This window comes from Vicugna pacos, chromosome 25 (genome assembly GCF_048564905.1).
Source record: "Vicugna pacos chromosome 25, VicPac4, whole genome shotgun sequence".
Taxonomy (NCBI): domain Eukaryota; kingdom Metazoa; phylum Chordata; class Mammalia; order Artiodactyla; family Camelidae; genus Vicugna; species Vicugna pacos.
In genome coordinates this window covers 26476572-26496949 of record NC_133011.1, presented here as the reverse complement: position 1 = coordinate 26496949, position 20378 = coordinate 26476572, and the positions used below count along the sequence as shown (strand labels likewise).

At 44.1% G+C, this 20378-nt stretch overlaps 1 protein-coding gene across 1 annotated transcript; it reads left to right on the top strand.

The window, feature by feature from the left end:
- The first annotated feature begins 830 nt into the window (after positions 1-830).
- On the top strand, positions 831-18510 carry C25H8orf76 (chromosome 25 C8orf76 homolog). Its single transcript, XM_006211411.3, has 6 exons — positions 831-1388; positions 3981-4076; positions 5141-5284; positions 8882-9339; positions 12952-13084; positions 18186-18510. The coding sequence occupies exons 1-6, from the start codon at positions 1008-1010 to the stop codon at positions 18381-18383; spliced, it is 1410 nt and encodes a 469-aa protein (XP_006211473.1). The 5' UTR covers positions 831-1007; the 3' UTR covers positions 18384-18510.
- The last annotated feature ends 1868 nt before the right edge of the window (positions 18511-20378 follow it).

Sequence of the window (20378 nt, the reverse complement as noted above, 5' to 3'; positions counted from 1 at the left end):
TGTTCTGGGAGGGAATGCCTTTAAGGGGTAGAGGTGGAAATTGAGAGGGACCCAAGACTGGGAGGGGTGTGGAGGACTGCAATTTCTGAATGTAGCAAGAACAGTCCTGTATCCAGGATGCACCCCCAAGAGTGAAGTGCTCAGGGGCTCCCAGCCAAGATCAAGGCAAATATCCCAGTGGATGCAAATCCTGTAGACTACACATACATGTCTACTTGGCTTCCCTGTCACCTCCCAGCCCCACAGCCCCTCCTGACCAACTGGCAGAGCACCAGAGCCTTCAGCTCTTTGAATGGGAATAAGAATGTTTAGTTCAGAGAGAGAGATTGTGAGAATTAACTAAAATAAAATTAATAAGGTGTCCAAAGCACAATCAAGTACAAAACTGATGCTCAATAAATGGTGGTTCTCCCTTCCCCCACTCATAGGTAGGGCATGAACATGTGACTTAGAACTGAGAAATGCTCCTGTCTATTACCTGCTGTGTAATATGGCACAGTCATACTGTGCTGTGGCACACTGGCCAGTAGTTTGCCAACAATCTCTACTTTCTAGTAAGGAACATCTTGAAAGTATAAGAATTCTAGTAAATGTTGGTGTTGGAATTCTGGGATTCAGTGTTTTTCCAGACAGAATTAACGCTCCCCGATTGAACCCCCAGAGTAAATCTCCAAGTCCTCTGTTTTACAAACGCATGAATTACTGTACCCTGGTCTTTATTATCGGTGAGTCTCTTATAGAAGACAAGGGGGAATACTGACTCAATTCTTTACTTCCCAGCTCTTAGTCAAGAAATAATTGATCCTGAGCAAGCTACTTAACCTCTCTCAGCCCCAATTTCTCATTTGCAAAATGGGAATCATTGTGCTTTTCATAAGTTGTTAGAAAAGGATATAGAATAATACACACACACACAAAGTGCTTAATGTAGTGCCACGAATGTCGTCAATAGTGAAAAACTGGTACCTATCAGTTTTAAACAGCTACCCTGAGGCCAGTGCTTTGTGATGCGTGCATGTAAGGATCGCTCTATCTATCTCCTGAAACGGAGAAGTCAAGCTCTGTCTTGGCGTGGTGAATCTGATAAAAAAAATCTCAGTTCAACGACTCCCAAATCTGCCGTGGGCCAAGTCCCGGGCTGGCCCTGCCTACGGACTACAAGTCCCAGCATGCCGCGCTCTGGGCTTTGGTGGCCCCGCCCCTTCTGCGTCGGCCCGTACGTAGGCGCCGCTCTAGGCGGGCCCTCTCGATGTGCCTGTCCTGGGCGCGCAATGGAGTCTGACTGCTGGTTGCTCGGTGGCGAGTTCGAGGACTCGGTGTTCGAGGAGAGGCGGGAGCGGCGACCAGAACCGCCCGTGTCCTACTGCGCCAAGCGCTGCGAGCCGCAGGTGAGAGCGCGGGGCTTCCCGGCCTCACCCCAGTCCCGGGGCCTCGCACTTCTGGCCCGACAGCGCTTCAGACGCCCCACGCTCGCGTATTCTTCCCCGACCCCAGACTCTCCCGGCACAAGCCGGGCTACCCTACACCCACCCGAGCCTCCCTGCCATCCCTTCCCCGCACGAGGAACGGAACGGCGTCTCCCGAGCCCTACCCGGCTGGGCCTGGCCCTCTCTGCCCGTAGGGGCACCTGGCGTTCGGTGGGCCTCCTGGTCTCACGCTCCTCCTCTGAAATCTGCAGTAACTCCCGTGGGCCTACCCTGATTCTGCAGCCGGGCAGTCAGGGCCCACAGAAATCCAGCCCCCGCCCACTTTTCAAACCTTAGTGTTGCGTGCTCCCCAAACCGCGACGTCCCACTCCGGGACCCGCTCTTGTTCTGTGAATTCCCCCTGCTCACGTTAACCCCGCTCAGATGGTCAAAATCATTCTATTATATCCATTTCTCAAGGCACATTTTAAATGCCACCTCCTCCAAGAAGTCTTATCTGATTCCCCCGTCTAACCACATATTTTTATCTTGACTCCTTTCCCCTTTTTTTTTTTTTAAAGCACTTGTTAGTATCTGGTAAAGCTCTCAGGCCCGGAGTGCTAAGTGATCACAGGAGAGTGGGTGCTTAACTTTATCCTCCGCAGTGCCTAGCAGTTTTTGTTTATAATAGGAACTCCATGAATACTTCGAATTAGTATGAGTATTACCTTGCATTATTTCGTGTGTGTAACTCTCATGTCACCAGTAATAATTCCTGTTTATCAGATAGTGTTCCAGACCCTGAGCGGGGTTCCTTTACATGTTATTGTCTCATTTTTCCTTAAAACCCTTGTACTTAAAGATGTCAGGCGCTCAGTAATTACTCAGTTGTATTTTTATTTTATTTCACTTAACGTTTTCTCCTTGCCACATGCAGTCTCTTAAAGTGACCTTTAGTGCTTGATCATATAGACTTAAAGCAGAGAATGGGCTTTGGAAGACATGTGGTACCGCGGTAAAAGGCCGCCGTTGTGAGATAGGACCCTTGAATTCCAGCACTGACTTTACCAGTTGCCTTTCAAGGTGTCAGTTCCTTATTTGTCATTTGGGAAAACTAATATTTGCTGGCTGACAGGGTTATTGTGAGACTGGATGAGAAAATACTTTGCCAGGTGATATGTACTGTATACTTATAAAGTAAAATCCAAAATAATCACCTGTCCTTAGAATTTGTTTGGTAAATGATATTTGCTCATAACTCAGGTCTCATTCAAGTCCTCTTGGTTTCCCCCAGTGTAAAACCCGGAGTTTGGGTCAGAAGGTTTATTCTCCCTGTCTACTCCCAGTGGGACCAGGTGTTTGCCTTATCAGCACTTTACCTTAGACTCACCCTTGTTCACAGCTTTTCCCTGCTTCTTCTCAGAAGGTATTTGAAGCCATCTCCATCTGAACACATGCCAGTTTTGCTTGATCATTTCCCAGTGGGATAATAAAAATTGGATGGAGGTTTGCAGTTATGCAGTTACTGTTCAAGAAGTTGGGATTGGCTGATAACCTAATATATACTGTGTGACTGGAGGGCATAAAGTACAAAGGGAAATTGTGGGTTCGGTATGTAGACTGTTGTTGAGTTACACAGCACTTCAGGGAGAACAGAACAGTGGTTGCTAGCTGTCTCCACTGTGGGTCAGGCTAAGGAGGGGAACTATTATAGTACTAAGATAATGAGGAGGCAGTGATACCCAGGCAATTCCTTAAAAATTAGAACCAAGAAATTTTGACGTGATGGTAGAACCGTCACAAATGCAGTTACCTTTGAATCAGCAGTAGCCCAGCTGGGAGTAGACTTCACTCAGCCTCAGTGTGTTTTGCTGAGTAAAAGGGAGGATGAAATGGGCTAGAAAAATAACACATGGAGTGCTTTTCGTCATCGCCATTTTCTCATCTTAATGCTCTTTACGCAATAATTAAAAAAAACCCTCAGTTTCACTTTTTCTTCTACCCATACGAAAAGCGAATGAAATATTCCAAATAGGCCTTTCTTTACACTTTTCTCCTACAGCACTTTGGCTTTTGATTGCACCGAAGCCTTCTTTCAGCCTTAATTTCCGTTTCCTCTTAGCTTAGATTCTACTTTGAGCTTTGACACTTTCATAATAGCACTATTACAGTTCCTTCCTATGTCCTTTCCATAAAGAGTTGTCAATCCCTATTCCATCCACCCTAAAAATTTCTGTGCAAGAAAACATATCTCAGTCTAGAGAACCATTGTGAACTGTGCTAGTAAAGTGTAGGTTTCTAGGCACCACAACCCCAATTGAAAATGCTGTGGATAAAACCATATACTTTTGTCATTTTTTAGTTAAGAGGTGTATAATTGTGATATTTTTGATAAAAACTGGACCACCATTAAAATTGTCATTCTTCTTTGTCAGGTATTTTCCTGAGTCTTATCCTCAAGAAGTATGTCTTTTTTGAGCTTTAATCAATTATGTATGGGAAATTGCTTCTGGAATTTCATAATTGAAAAGCATAGCTTCATTCTCTGTAATATGCTATTTTCATAATTTCTAGTGGTTTTATGAAGAAACCGGGAGCAGTGACGATGTTGAAGCTCTAACTGTCCAGAAATTCAAAGGGGACCTGGCCTACAGACGGCGAGAGTATCAGGTAGAATTCAACATACAGAAGAGTGGACCACTTGAAATGGGCTCTTGTTCTAACGTGTTACAGCATATTTAAATAGTGCACTAAGTTACGAGTGTGTTTATGAAGATGAGTTTAATCTTTTGTGATATGTGCTTGTAATCTTAGAAGCCCAGGCTTCTGGCCTTGTCTGTATGGCTTTAGGTAATTTGTCTCCTGTAATTCCAATATAGGGATCTTGTTGGGATCCTTGTAGCTCTGTTTCCCCAGGTTCTACATCTCCTTGTTATGTGGGAGCCTCTAGCACAGACACCTCACGGGGCCACAGGAGCAAAGCATCCCAGAGTGTGTAAGAAATGGGAAGAGGGAGCAACTCGATACCGGCTTTTTTTTTATAGAGACCTGTTGGGCTGCACCCCACAGGCCTACGAGCCTTGTAATTGTCCAGCCTCGAGACTGAAGAAAGAGCCCGGAGACAGCAACAGAGGCAGGGGTGGCTTATTGGACAGCGGATCTTGCACAAAGGTTCCTGCAGCCACACCCCACCGTGTACAGCAGACAGACTTGGCAGCAATCTTGGCTACTCGGGGGAGAAGGAGACTACCATTTATATGGGGGAATTGACGTCATGTGGGCTCATCGGTTACCAGGGACCGATAGGCCCTGTAATTAAGAGGATTGGATGGTCCTGTGAGTGGAGTAGGGCCTGGGTGAACAGGGGATGTACAGAGAGCAAGAGAATGGCTATTTTGAGAGGCCTGAGCGTACAGACCGCAGGTCATCTTCACAAGGGTCCTTTTGTTACTTTGCAGATGAAAAGGTTATACAGCAAGTTAGTGGCAAAACCAGGATCAGGTTCCTGGTCTGTTTGGCTCCAAAAATGCTGTAGTTGTATTCTCCAGCCTTTTAGAAAAATAATACCGACTGAAATACTCAAGTCTTCTTTAGTTCACTGTAGGGTCAATTATAACTACCTTCTGCCTAGGAAAAAAATCACCCCATAACTGAATTCTTTTTCTACTGTGTTTCCCACCTTCTTTTTTTAATCCCTTCTCTTCATTTTCCTGTATTTAACAAATCTCTGCCAGAAAGCACTGCAGGAATATTCCAGTATCTCAGAAAAACTGCCATCTACAAATTTTGCCATGAAAAGGGATGTCCAGGAAGGCCAGGCTCGGTGTCTTGTCCACCTGGGAAGGCACGAGGAAGCACTAGAGATCGCTGCAAACTTGGTGAGTGGTTTCAGTGCTTATTTTCATTTGCTTTCCTAGGATAACTGAATAGTTTATTTTCTAAAAAAAACAAAACAACAACTTGAAGCAAAATCTGTGGGTTTGGAAAAGCGGGAAGAAAATTGTCAGTGGTGGAAGAATTTTATTATGATGAACAGTTTGGAGCTCTAGACATCATTTCCTTGTAATATTTTTTCCTATGTTATGCTCAGAATTCATTGTCTGAAAATCTCACTTGCAAAGTGTTTCACCCTTGTTAGGAGCAAGTACTCAGAGTGAGAGAATTATCAGTGATCTATTTTCTTCTTTAGGTTTTTGTTTCTTTTTAGATTTTATTTTCCAAAATTTCTACAGTGAACATATATACTACTTGTGTAAACAGGAAAAAAGTTTTCCCCAAAATGGCTTAAATATCATACTAAGCCTAGCTTAATCCTTTTTATTCTTAAATGGAATCTGCAGAATTTTGTTAAGAAATGAGAAAAGCAGTTCTTTGTGATTCTAGATTCTGCTTGTTTTTGTTTTCAGATTAAAGCACCTGTGTTTTTTTGTGTAAATTTTATATGCAGATTGGTCTAAGTTGCCCAGTCCTAGTTAATAGATGACCAGTTTTCTTCTTCAGAGAGACTTAATGAGGCACCAAGGCACTGGTCTTGAGCCCTGTGGATCTCCTCGACCAGAGGTCAGCCTGAAGTATGCATCCAGTTGAGCCGTCCTCCACTGTCTCACTAACTAAGAGAAATCCCGAAAGTTGCTTGCCAAGGGGTTGCTTGCATGGGCCCTTAGCCTCTTGCAGTGAGAGGAAAGCTTGGCAGTAATTGTCTTCAGAACATGGAAAATAGCTGTGTTTTGCTCTTTCTCCCCCTTCCCTCTACTGTGGGTGAATTCTTAAGCTGGAGGATGATTACTCTGTGAAGGAAGCACATGGCATGAGCTGTGACCTTGGTGGGATTTAACAGTGTTCATTCTCAGTCTCCTTGGTGTGCAAATTAACAGCAGCTTTGGTTCCTTCCATTGCTTCTTCTCGACGTCGGTCCCTGTCCTTCACTGCTGTTCCGTCCTCTCGTTCGCTCTCTCCCCGCCTCTCCTACACGTCACTCTTGTGCTTCCTCTTCCCTGCCTAGACCACTGAAGGCAGTGGCAGCAGGATTAGTGTCAGGGGCTGGATTGTCTCTGGTTCCTTCTAGCTTAGTGAGTCTGTTTCTGTGGCTCAGAGAAAGATGCGTTGCCAGTAAGAGGATGCCAGGTCTCCAGAGCTGGAGATGGTTACCACGCAGGAGGATGGACAGTCAGACGACCTTCAGCTCCTCTGTCAGGACGTGGAGGTGTCCATCGGGCTTCCAGGCAGCCTGTGGGGGAGGACTGTTGGGGAAGGAGGTGGCAGTATAGGCTGGTGGGTCTCACCCCTTTCTTTGGGTCTCTTCACGTGATTTCAGTGGACCCTGCCTATTTGCAAGTTTTTCTCATTTCCTGGTACCCTGTGTTTTGTTTTCTTTTAAAATTTTCTTCCCTACTTCTAGGCCCTCTTCTTTCATTGTTAGCTCCGGGTCATGTCTGTCCAAGTGGTTATTGTCCCCTGACGTTCTGTAGGGGGACAGATCCATACACAGCACTGAAAAAAAAAGACAGCTAGCCCTGGAGTGCCTGTCAGGATTGAACATTTTATGCTCACAGCTTCTACTGAAGTTTATTCATCTCTCTTCTGAATGATTTTTATATAAAATTTGTAATAGAACTTATTTCTTAAACAAATAATTGAAACATCTTGTAGTGGCTGATACGATCCTATGATAAACTGGCAAGGAAATTGCTTTTTGACAATGAGGAAGGGTATAGCTCAATAGGCAGGGTGCATGCTTAGCATGCATCGAGGTCCTGGGTTCAATTCCTGGTACCTCCGTCAAGTAAATAAGTAAACCTAATTACCTCCTTTAAAAAAAAAAAATAGGGGGAGGGTATGGCTCAGTGGTAGAGCGCATGCTTAGCATGTGTGAGGTCCTGAGTTCAATCCCCAGTACCTCCATTTAAAAAAAAAATTTAAAATTAATAAATAAATAGACAGTAAATGACTTTTTTTTTTCATTTATGCAGGCAGCAAACATTTATTTCAGAGCTACCATGTGCCTGGTTCTGGATTCAGGGCTAATGAGATGGATAAACCGTATTTTCACACACGCATTGCTCATCTTGTGTCTAGTGGGAGAATCCTAAGCCAGCTAACGGGCGTCAGCTCTTCTCAAGTACTTTTAATCTGTGACTTCTGGTGCAACTGACTGTAGCTGTGCCGCTTGGTAGCTGTGTGATGCCAGGCAAGTCATCTGACTTCTCTCTTGTGACTCAGTTGCCTCATCTGTAAAATGGGGATAGTGATAGAATCTATTTTAAAGGATTGTCATGAGGATTAAATGAGTAAAGCACTAGAATAGTGCCTGGCATGTGGTAAGCGCTCTTATCAGCGTTAACGGTCTCCATCATCCTCGCATTGCAGAAGGAGTCGCGTGTGATACTCTGGAAAAGCACACAAACTCAATAAAATGGAATTTAGCATTGAACAAAAACCCTTTTGGAATTGAATGTTGTGTGGGGAAGGACAGAATATTGAACAATAGTGGTAATAAAACTAGGGAAGTTCTGTCCCCGGGAAGGAGCAGTGTGACGAATGGGTTACACTGTGCTTTATTTCCTGTCTCTTCACTGTGTACAGAATCCTCCTCCACCTCTCACTCACTGGTCTGCCAGTGTTTTTGGGCTGCCTAACTGGGTAGTTTTACACGTATTTCTTGCTTAGTTCTGTGCAGGGGCTTGATCTGGATACTAGGTGGCCAGGTTTTCCTTAGACTTAAAATCAACCAAATCTCTGCAGACTGTAACTTTATAAAAAGCCGCTTGTCTTCCCTAACCCACAGGGCTTTTGCCATATGGCAATTTAGGCAGGAGATGGTGGCTCTGGTTGAGGCAACTTGAAAAGGATTTTCTGATCAGAAGGAAACCAAGAAACCCCCTCTGGCCAAAAATAATTGGCCTTGGTAGTAGTCCCCAGAGAAGGCATTTGGATTCAATTATGGTGCATCGTGAAACACTGAGCGCTTCAGGGCCATCCTGTTTTAAGATGTCTAAGCCAAGTAAAATTTGGAAATAGAGTCCATTTGAATCCTCAAGGAAATTACCGTTTGGACTTTTAGAAAGCCTAGAATATTAAAATGGAACCATTAGCCCAAGGTATAAAAAAGTTGGCTTGGCTCTTTCAGAGTATTTGGCTGAAGACAATAAAGATTGTAATACGAACTGAACATAAATGGATGTAGAGGTTTTTGGTGCTGAACTTTGCCAGACCGCTGTCACCTGAATTATGTTACTGTCGTGACATTAGGGTGTTTGGGAATGACTAGTGATTATTTTGTTAGGTAGTCTACATTTCCCTAGGTTTATGGTTACAAACTAATGTTCTGTTGAAAAATATTTAGTTCACTCTACTTGTGTGGCTGCTAAAAGATACTTCTAATTACAACATGCACAACTTGGATTTTTAGGCATCTTCATTTTTATATGGGAAACATTCTGTAGTTTAAACTTTTTAACCTTTTTTTTTCCCCTTAGGAAAATAAGGCAACTAACACAGACCATTTAACCACTGTGCTGTACCTCCAGTTTGCTATTTGTTCAAGTTTGCAGAACTTGGAGAAAACAATTTTCTGCCTACAGAAACTGATTTCTTTGCATCCCTTTAATCCTTGGAACTGGGGCAAATTGGCAGAGGCTTACCTGAATCTGGAGCCAGTGCTTTCAGCATCGTTTGCGTCATCTCAGAAACAGAACAATTTCACCTCGAGTGACAAGACTATCAAATCCTCCTTTCCCCACTCAGGAAAAGACTGTCTTTTGTGTTTCTCTGAAACGTTGCCCGAGAGATCTGTGTTTTCTATGGAAGCAAGCAGCGGTAATAACCAGAAGAATGAGAAAGCTCTTAAAAATATTCAGAGCTGTATGGCAGAAGAGAGAGCAGCCGTGTTGCTGGAGACTCAGATGAAGGCCTGTGCCTCTTATGTACGAACCAGGTAAACTGAGAGTGGATTAAACACACGTGGGGCTAAGCTCAGAGTAAAGGTTTTTCTAATTTTAAGCTTCTAAAAATTCCAGGCTAGATAATTGATACATGTTTTTGAGATTTTTCCCATGGTCTGGATGAAATCCATTGAATGTGTTCTTTTAGCTTGTAGGAATTAAAAACAAAACTGTTCAAGAATACAGCCTGTATTATCACTCAAGATAAAATGTTAAAATTGGCAGATGTTAAAATTAGAGGAAAAATTAAATGTATAAAATATAAATCATTGACCCAGGGTGGGGAGTATATAGGTCAGAGTGCATGCTTAGCATGCTCAAGGTCTTGGGTTCAATCCCCACTATCGCCATTAAAAAAAAAAAAATTGACAAAGGGGGAAGAGGTATTTGAAACAAGGAATTTTTCACTCACATACCACAGAAAGCTGCTAAAGAAGAAAATCTGCTCTTGTGTTCCGATCACTATTGATAATGCAAATAAACAATGTTAAATTTATTCTACCGGGAATTCCCATGGTTTAGGGACTCCAGATACTTTGAATCCATAGTGTATACAAGTTTAAAGAAAAAGTGAGAATATACTCAACCAATTTGGTAATTCTTGAGAAAAAAAGACTCTCTTGGGTCTCAAATGATGCCAGAAAACCTGGAGTTGGGTTTGTTTTTAAACTTTGGAGAGTTCAAGAAATACTGGTTAACAGTGAGGCTTGCTGAAAAGCGGTGTCTATTTGGTGCATTTCAGACTTTACTCAGAAGGTGTTTATCAGCATCACCTGCTCACTTCAGTTCTGAAGTGCACTGATGGACAGCTGTGAGCCAGGCATGTGCTGGGATCATAAAGATCGCTGTGGTCCCTTTCCTTACACGACTGCCTGGGCTGTGTCAGCAGTGTGTCAGTGGCAGCAGAGCTCTGCGGGGGCCGGTACACGGGGCAGTGCAGAGTGGCAGGAGGAAGGAGGCCTTCGCGGAGGGAGCGGTGCTCCCGCTGCACGTTCCTGGGGGCGTGGTCAGCTGTGTGGATAAGTGTGTCACAGATGCTGTGTAGCCACTCTTCCGTTTTAACCCCTGCTACTTGCTGGGGTAGGTGTTGGGATCCCACCATACAGACTGGGAAGCTGATTTGGAATCACGCCCAAGGTGGCACAGCTGTGAAATTCTGTCAGGATTGGACCCTGGTCTCTGACTCGTTCGAGCCGGGATATTTTACTGCCTCTGTGGAGTGTCCCCAGATGAGAAGAGGCATGTGCAGCAACGGGAAAGAAAGCACAAGGGGTGGAAGGGCCGGTGTGGCACGGTGCTGTCACACAGTCTGGTGTGGTGAGAGCAGCCTTGGTGGCAGGGGCCCAAGAGGTGCGCCCTGGACCACGAGGCCAGGATGGCATTGTATGAAGGAGGCAGGACCTCGGAGTCCGATCCCATTTTAAAGAATCTAATAAATTGTTGTTACTGAGAGAATGAGACTGGACTTTTGCGCTTGCTTGCCCTCTGACCTTGTGCAAATTACAGAAACTCCATCTTCAGTTTCCATACCTTGACCTCTGGTGGAGAAATGGGGGAAATGCCTACTTTGTAGGGTTGTGAGCATTAAAGTATCTGCAGCACTGATTGTAGTGCACCGCATCCGGTGAGCATTTGGTGAATGTTGTATTTGTGTTGTTTTGTCTTCATTAGCATAAGGCGTTAAATGGCGTCTTAAGGAGTTTGGTCCTTATGCTGAGGCCTGAAGAGAGCTTGAAGGTGTTGAATGTTGAAGTGGTGTGACAAGAGCTGTGACTGAGAGAGAGAGAGTGCGTGGCTGGGAGGATGTATTAGAAGAGGGAGTTTGGATCTAGGGACACCAGCAAAGGAGCTGTGGAATCGTGGCTGGTGCTGAGGACCTGACCTGGGATAGCGCGGTGAAAATAAAAAGAGGGAATGGACGGCACACAGGATGGAACAGACAGGATGGAACGAGGTGTGTGGGTAGGACGGGTTGAGGGAGAAAGCAGAGGAGTCAGAGACAGCTCTGAGGAGTCCACCTTGGGGGTGGATGGTGGTGCCTCCATTGAGACAGGATGCTGGGGGAGGAGCAGAGTGGATTTAGGGGGGAGATCCAGCTGGAGCTTTCCATTAGGAAGTGGGAGCTGAGCTCAGAAGAAGGGAGGCAGAGATTAGGGAGCTCCAGGAAGGAGATCAGCCATCAGTGAGAAGAGGCTTTGAATGCTCAGAGGTCATTGTGACCTTAGAGGAGGCAGTTTTGGTAGGGGTGAGGTGACATGGCAGACTGCACAGGACTGAGGCGTGAAAGAACATGAACCAGAGGGAGCGAGGACAAGCTGTATTTTCAAGTAATTTCAGGAGCAAGAGGGGGAGCACGGATGTAAAGGGGTCACACGTGTAAAAGCTTCCAGAGGCCAGGCAGGTGTGTGAACAGGTTAGAGGGAAACAGAGTGAAGCCAGTCAGGTCGTGCTCTTCTGCAAAACTCCCCAGTGGTTTCCCATTGCGCACACGTGAGCACCACGTTTCCTTCTGTGGCCTGTGCGGTCTTAGGTGAATTCTCCCTGCCTGTCTTTTTCTCCTCTCTTACTGCAGTTTGTTTCTTCTTGGCTGTGTTCTGGCCACAGAGATCTTCCTGGTTTTCAGAGCCGTCAAGCTCGTTCTTGTGTCACGGCTCCCTTCCCCTTGGCAAGCCCTCTTCCCCCAGCTATCCCTTGGTGTCTCCTCACAGTTTGAGTCTTCGCTTGAGTGGTGTCTCAGAAAAGCCTTCCGTCACTGCCCTCTCTGCACACACTTCGTCCAGCCTGTCCTGAATTTTTGTTTCAGAGCATGCACCACTGCCTGAGGTATCTGGTTTACTTGTGACCACTCTCTTTCTGTTCCTCGAGGCAGGAACCTGGTTGTTTTGCTCACCGATGTCTCCCAAGACCCAGAGTAGTATGTGGTGCATTCCTCAAGTCAGGAAATGACTGAGCAGGAGTGCTGAGTGCTTCTGGGAGTAGTAGTAGGGACCAGCGAGGCCTGAGGGAAACTGAGAGAATCTACACATTCAGCATTTTAGAAAACCATGAAGAGAAGGGGCGGTGGGAGGAGAAGAAAGGAGAGCAGGCTGTGATTCTGGTGGGAAAGGTAGTGGTGAGCCACTTGCGGAGTGGTCATTAGAGGGTCATCGAAGGTTTGGACCTGCTTTGGATAATTGAAGCGTGCCTGGGAGTCTCATTAGTCCTTGAGGTCAAGTTGCTGTGAGTTCAGGGAGACAGAAGGGTCATAGAGCACTGGCTTCAAAGGGATGCATCCCATCTCTTCCGGGGAGAAACCTTTGATTAGGGGGTTTAACTTTTCACTCCAAATTTTTTGTGACTTTCAGTCACTTGACTTCTACAGGGAGCCCTTTTGAGATTTTGCCCTCTAAAGATTTCTTTGAGAAGCTTTGGTCTACGAATTTTAGAAAAGATGACTCCCCGGTGTAAAGTCGGGCAATTTATTGAGAGTAAGGAGCTTTAGGGATTCGAATGAGGGTGAGCACCTCCTTTTTAGCCAGGTAGGACTCACATCCAGCCCAGTTCCTGTGCTGTACGTGAAAATGTCCTCACTGCTGCTACACAATTGGGACTTCTCCGTTTTTCAGGCTTTTGCTTCAGTTCGCCCAGACTCAGCAAACATCGTTTGCTTTGGAGAGGAACTTAAGGACTCAGCAGGAAATTGAAGATAAAATGAAAGGGTTCAGCTTCAAGGAAGACACTTTGCTGTTGATAGCAGAGGTGAGTGGTCCCCTAGGGTTTATGTGAAATGAAGCATCATAGGTATTTCTTCCTGGCTCCAAGACCTTTTTTTAAAAAACAGGGCCAAATCTTACCTACTAAAGGGCTTCTGTCTCCCTCCTTTACGTGCCTTTTGATCACTTAACCCCTGAAAGTGGCCTCTTCATTGTCTCCATCCTGCGGCATGCTGGAAGGCAGCGGCTGTGTTGCGTTCACTTGTCGGTGCTTGTTGGTACCTGCCTACTTGAACATCAGAAATGTTCAATAATTGTGTTCTGAGTGCTGAATAAATGAGTGAATGGATGTTGACATTTGGGCAGGTCTTTGTTTTTCACTCCATTTGTCCTCATAACAGCCCGTGCAGTGGGGAGAGCTGGGCGTGAGGCTCAGAGAGACTGTGACTTGCCTAAAGTTGGATTGTAAGAGGCAGAACTAGACTGGAACCCATCCAGCTCAAAGTCCTTTTTCTTTCTGCTCCACCCTGTTACTGCTTTGATAGTTGTGGAGAAATTCAAATGCCAACTTTTTTAAAAAGCTTTTATTAGCTTTTAAAAAATATGCTGTTGAAATTTCTTAAGATGGCATTTGGAGATAAGTAGATATTTACATCATTCATACAGTTCCTTTTAGTATATAGTTGAAACTTGACAGCTCAGGTTCTTTTCCCATGAGAATATCTCTATATTCATATACATCCTAATGTCTTTCTTTCAAGAAATGCCGATTGCACGTCTCTCCTGTCTTCCGTCCCCAGGCTAAGCTCTCATTTGGACTCCTCTTCCCTGTTTTGGGGTCATGCTCTCCTGTCTGTTCTCTTTGAGCTTTTTTCAACCTTCCTCTTCTATGAGCTCTTTCCCTCCAGCCCTCAGACGGCACAGATACCTGTCTTTCCCGAGTTTACCATAACCTTTCCTTCCTCTTTGTCTTCCTTCATCTTTCTATAGCATTTGGAGCTATTGACCACTTGCTTTTTGTTCCCTCTTCCCTTTGCTTCTGAGCGGCTATGCTAGTCTGTTTTTTTTCCCTATATTTCTTGATATTCCTCTGCCTCTTGGGACCCCACTAGTTTCTGTTGTGTCTTAAGTAATAACATTCCCCGAGCTTTCGCTTAGGTACTCTGACTTTCTCCCACGGAAATCGTAACCATGCTCAGTTTCTGTCGTCACCTCTGGGTTGATGACCCTCCGGTCTGTATCTCTGGTTCGCATCTTTGGAACACTTGTCTCCAGCCTCTGGAGTGATTAATCTGAGGTGATTATTGATTATTCTGCTGTCATTTCAAGTACGAATGTAAACTGAGACTCCTCACCAAAACTGTCTTCAGTCAGCCTGGTCAGTGCCCAGTGTGGACTTGGCCACCAGTAAGTACTTACTGAGAGAAGCAGAGGCGAGTTGGGAACAACCGTGTCTTTGTTCTAGACTTGATTATTTTTCATCACTCCTTCCTGTCATTCTCCTGTTACCCAGACCTGGAACCTCCCAGCCGTGGGTCTCTTCCTCCCCAGTCCCACCTCCACTAGGCGCCACGGTGCCCTCCCGCAGGGTCCACCACCAGCATCCTTGTCCTGCCCCTCACATTTGACTCTCACCATGACCTCCTGCCTTGTCTCCTTGTCTCCTTGCTTTCTCCCCACAGATATGTCTTGAACTCAAAACATTGCTTTGACTGTGTTACCTGGTTGCTTAAAAACTAAAATAAAATATGTCACCATTACCTCGGAGGTCAGGTCTAGTTTAGATACCTTGATATGATGTCCAGGGCCTTCAGGGAGTAACCCCAGACTTAGGACCTTCCTCACGCAGATCGTTTCCTTCTACTGGACTCACCTGCCTGCGTCTGACAGACTCATCATGGGTTTTCTGATCTCTGCTTACTGTTCCCTCCCTCAGAGACCCAGTCCAAGTCCCACATCCTCCAGGGACCTTTCCTGAGCGTTCTGCTCTGGGCAGTTTCTGCCTCTCTGAGCTCAGAGTGATTGCTGGACCCTAAAAAATATACAGGAATGTCTTTTCAGCTAGATTTAAGTTCATTGCAAGTAAGACATCCTTATAAGGTGTCTTAAACATCTTTGTATCCTTCACCATGCTCAGTACATCTGTGGACTGATTGGAATAGTAGTTCTCCACCTGGACAGTGCATGGGAAATACTTGTGGGGCTTTTTTAAAAAGCTCAAGTGTCTGGGCCCTCATTGGGGTGGTAATGTGCATTTCATTTTGTGCTGTTAATTTTACTTAACATTGTGACATGAGCATGACCCTGTATCCTTAAATATTTCTTGATTACATAATTCTTTCCTTTTCATAGTTGTTTTCTTTGAATTAGGATCCATATAAGGTCCACATACTGTGTTTGATCTTTTTGTCTTACATCTCTTTAATTCTATAACAGTTCCCCTTCCCCCTCCTTTTTTTTTTTTGGTGATAAAAAATATATATAACATAAAATTTGCCATCTTAATCATTGTGTAGTATACAATTCAGTGGCATTAATTACATTCAAAGTGTTGCACAACCATCACTATTTCCAAAATCTTTTCATCACTGCAAACAAACTCTGTAACCATTAGGCAATAATTCCCCTGCCCTCCTTCCCTCAACCCCTGGTAACCTCGAATTTGCTTTTTGTGTCTATGAATTTACCTATTCTAGATATCTCAAATTGTGGAATCATACAATATTTGTCCCTTTATGCCTGGCTCATTTCACTTAGCATAATGTTTTCAAGGTTCATCCATATGCGTCAGAACTTCATTCGTTTTTATGGCTGAATCATATTCCATTGTGTATACATGTATACACACTGCGTTCTGTTTGTCCATTTGTCTGTTGGTGGACACTTGCATTGTTTCCACCTTTTGGCTGTTGTGAGTAATGCTGCTGTGGATACCGGCATACAAGTGTCTGTCTGAGTCCCTGATTTCAGTTCTTGTGGGTATCTACTACCTAGGAATGGAATTGCTGAGTGGCTGGTAATTCTGTGTTTATCTTTTTGAGGAACTTCCAAACTGCCTTTTATTTTATTCTCTGATATTTTTACCTACCATTGTAACATGATCGCGATCCTGTATCCTTAAATATTATTTGAATACATATTTTTAATGGCTGGAGAGCAGCCTACTTACAGATTTTGATGAACTGTCACTTATTTACTTAAGTCCTATATTGAACATTTCACAAATACTCAGTACCTATTTTAAAAAGTCTTCGCAAAAAAAAAAAATCAATATATGTGTTTGTTTTAGAATAGATTACTAGAAATACGATTACTGGGTTAAAGTATATGAACGTTTCAGAGACTTGAGACACGTTTCCAAATTGTCATTCAGGGAGAGTGGTTCCGTTTACATATCCTCCAGCAGCACATGACAATATTGATTTTCCTTCTCCAGTCCTAGGTGTTAGGTTGAGCCATGTGAGATTGTCAATAGTCAATCATTTTGACCTATAAAAACAATTTTATATGGATCAACTTAATATTTCTTTTTGAAATCTAATTTCATTGTTAAAAATAACACTTTAATGTTACTGCTTATTTGATTACTAATAAGATGGACAATTTTTTCACACATTTGTTGGCCATTTATATTCTGTGAAAACATAGTCATGCTTTTTCTTCATTGTTTGTATGTTTCTGGGTTTTTTTGTTTTTTTTGTTTTTTTGCTAATTCAAAGAGTGCTCTCTCTATACCAGGCTTACTAACCTTTTATTTGTTGCAGTATTTTCTGAAGTTTATGGTATCTTTTTGGTATATAGAGGCTTAAAATTTTAATTTGGCCAAATTCTTCTGCAGACTTCTTGACATCTGTGAATGATGTACTCGCTGAGCCCTCTTTTTGGAATTTTGCGTTGTTTGAGTATTACTGTTATTCAGTTCTCTTTTCTTAAGGTAAAAAAAAGAAAATCGCTTTTGGTATTATAGCCCAGGTTTTAAGGTACTGCATTTCACTGAGTCCCAGCAGTCGTCAGCTGTAAGACACCATCATTGGTTGATGTGCCACTGAGAGAAAAATAAGATGCTCTTCACACTGTGACACATCAGTGGTTGTAAGGCACATCTTGATTTCAGAAATGTTAAAATACAGAAACAAAAGTTGTCTTTGAATTGATGAAAATATTATGCTTCGGTAAATCCTCACAGTTGCCTGGTTAAGTTTATTCATCCCATTGACTCTTGCCTCAAACAGTAAATAGTCTTTGAAGATATAAAGCCAGTGGAACCTGTTGTTTGAGTGGGTCTCTAATCCATTATAATTTGAGTATGCATGAACATGTTGGACCTCAGGGTTTTTAGGAAACTTAGAGATCAAATCCAAGTGACTTAAATTCCCTTTACAACATCCCTGCCAAATGACTCCCTAACTTTTAATACCAGACAGTCGGAAATGTTTTAGGACATAATTTTAGTTCACTGTCCTTACTAAAAGTGGGCTTATCACTTAGTGGGTTCAGGTGTAAGCTTCCTACGAAGTTGACTGTGGGCGTCTTATCAAAGAGAAGCTGGGCCTGGTTCTGACCAGGAGGGGGCAGTGTTGTGCCTTCAGAGAGTAGGCGTGCTCCTTAAGTCCCTGAGGTTGCCGTGTTAATGCTTCTGGAAGGATGGAGTTTCTCTGGATCAGGAGAGGGTGGCCTCAGATACTTGCTACTCAGCTGGTGCCTTTGACTTCTCTAGAGAACTTCTAAGAGAAAGAATCTGTGCTCGCTACATAGCGGCAGTTCTATTCTGCCTAAGCTCTGCTTTTCTGTCATTTTATAAGGAGGGAGAATCACCCGCAGTTGCATTCTGTCCAACTGAAGATGTTCCTTGATATAAGAAGGTTGACTCAGTACTCCCTGTGGCCTGAGTGGTACTGCTGCCCAGTAATTTGTTCACTCAGGGAAAGACGAGACGAGAGTCGAAGTAGGGGAAATTTTACATATGTGATCACTGCTTCAGAACAGATGTCTCTTCAATATGTTGAATTGTCAGACCTGTGCCCTGGCTGCCAAAGAATTTCTGCTTCTATACGAAATCCTTCACACTTGATATATCGCATCGTCTTCCCTTCCATGTCTGCTGCCCATACTGGGACAGGTTTTTTTTTTTCCCCCTTCTACTGCAGGTTATGGGCGAAGATATTGTCCCAGAAAAAATAAGAGACGAGGTTCACGCAGAAGTGAAGTGTGTTGGCCCTGCAGCCCTAACAGCCTTGGTGATCGCATCTTCGAAAGAATTTGAAGACAAGTGGTTCAGAAAGATCAAAGACCACTTATGTCCCTTTGAAAATCAGTTCCATACAGAGATACAGATCTTGGTTTAGTGGTCCCTTTAAAAACAAAGCAAAACATCTTGTACTATATTAATTATCCTGGTTTACTTCGGGCAGAATCCACTGCTAATCAAGGAATAAATGAAATTAAAAAACAATTATTTATGTTTTATAAAAATGGATTCTCTCCCAGATTATTTCTACTGTGTTCAGTTTCTTGGTATTTTTTGTTTTCTTTTTAGATTTTGGCCGTTCACTTAGTCTGAGGCCTGCTGCCATATTGGAAGATATCTGTTGGGAAAGTGTGTAAAAGAGGCTTTTAGGTTTCATAGTCTTTTAAAAACAGTCACTGTATTGTAATGAGCAGCGTGAGTACTCATGCTGTTAAGGTAAATTCATCAGGAATGACCAAGAATGTTGAAGTGTGATAGTAACCATTTCTAGGAAGGGTATGTCAAGGCAGTGAAGACTCTGAGGTTTTCCCACACTTGTCAGCCTGAGCATGAACCTGCCAGTTTCACAGATGCTGCAGGAGACTCGATTACTCATGGCCCAGGAAGCAGGATGAGCTTCAGCCTATTTGTATCAGTTCCTCTTGCCTCCAAGTCCCAAGGCGGGTGACACACATGGGCCACACAGCTTTCATTTTCCTTTTCTCAGCGGAGGGAAGAGGAATCCAGCTCTGGGCAAAAAGGTGGAGTCATCAGGGTTTCCCATCCACTTCCCCGGCTCACTTCTCTCTCTCCCAGGCCCCTTCCCCAAACAGACAAAAGTCTGGTTTTGTTTATAGTTGGAGACTCTTTTATTGTGAGTGAGTGAGAGCATGACTAGCAATTGCAGGTTTAGTCATTAATCTCTAATGTGAAACAAAAGACTTTGTATATTTGACAGACATTTCAATTTTTAGGCACCATAAAAAGCATGGAAACCCGTCTTCTCCCCATTGTCCCTGTCGGTTCATTGAGACATTAACAATCACTTACTGAGGTCTGGTTATGGGACAAGCCTTGTGTGGTCACCGTGGAGTTTGCAGTCTTGTGTGTGGGTGGTCCACAGGGTAGAGCCCAAAGGGAACATGGTGTCCAAGCCCTTCATGACACAGCCTTTGGCTCTCAAGGGCTTCTCATCTTTCTCCAGCCTCCCATCTTTGAATGTGCCACATCCGTCACTGTCAGGCTTTCATGCAGGCGACTCAGCCTGGAAACTCTCCCCACCCACCCCCTTCACGTGGCTAATTCATATTTGGCTCTCAGGTCTCAACCTGCTTTCAGCTTCCAGAAGTCTTGAGCCCCAGGTGGTGGTACCTTTCATGCTGTGCCCCTCACTGCTCATTCACCCCCATATTGGGCCTTATTATGCTGTCTTGTGATCCCTGTTTTCCACGAGACACTTTAAACATTGTTAAAATCGGGGACTAGGACTGTCTTGTTCATATTTGTATTTCCAGGACAGAACACCTGGTATCTTGCTAAACGTTTGTTGAAAAGACTCACTGAATTAATTGGCCATCACCTGACTTTGTTAGCACAAGGGGTTAATGCCCCCAAAGTCTGACAGTGCTGAGGCAGTCACTCATTACTCTTTCTGTGGCTAAAACTCTTTCCTCCTGTTCATCTAGGTCTCCTGCAAGCAAGTGCCCTTTTCTCCCCAGGCTCCTCTAGGCTTCCTCTCTCATCATAGTCCCCTTCTAACTTTGCCCAGGCTTTTAGCTTTCAGCCCTCTGGCTTTCCCTCCAGACCCACTGTCTGCACTGTCCTGAACTGCTGAGTGGTCTTCATGGGTCCACTCCCGCCCCACCTCACTTTCCTGGCAGCAGCATGTCCATACAGGTGAGAACCCAGCCTCCTGTATACTGATGCTCCAGCTGGAATGCAGGTCAGGAAGGGCACCCAGGAAGACTGGGCACCTCTGGGTTTCATCACACAAACGTCATCCTGATCATTTCCAGCACAGATGGTGAAGGTAATTGAGCAATGATTATACTCAAGAGAGAAATCTCAGGCCTGCCTACTAGCCCTGCCTTCTTGTCAACGAGTGAATCACTCA

Bases quoted from the DNA above. Each gene is read 5' to 3' on its own strand.
- C25H8orf76 (XM_006211411.3), top strand. From the start codon at position 1,008: ATGCGTGCATGTAAGGATCGCTCTATCTATCTCCTGAAACGGAGAAGT. The intron at 5,285-8,881 runs GTGAGTGGTTTC...TTTTCCCCTTAG, and splicing joins TAGAGATCGCTGCAAACTTG to GAAAATAAGGCAACTAACAC. The intron at 9,340-12,951 runs GTAAACTGAGAG...TCCGTTTTTCAG, and splicing joins GCCTCTTATGTACGAACCAG to GCTTTTGCTTCAGTTCGCCC.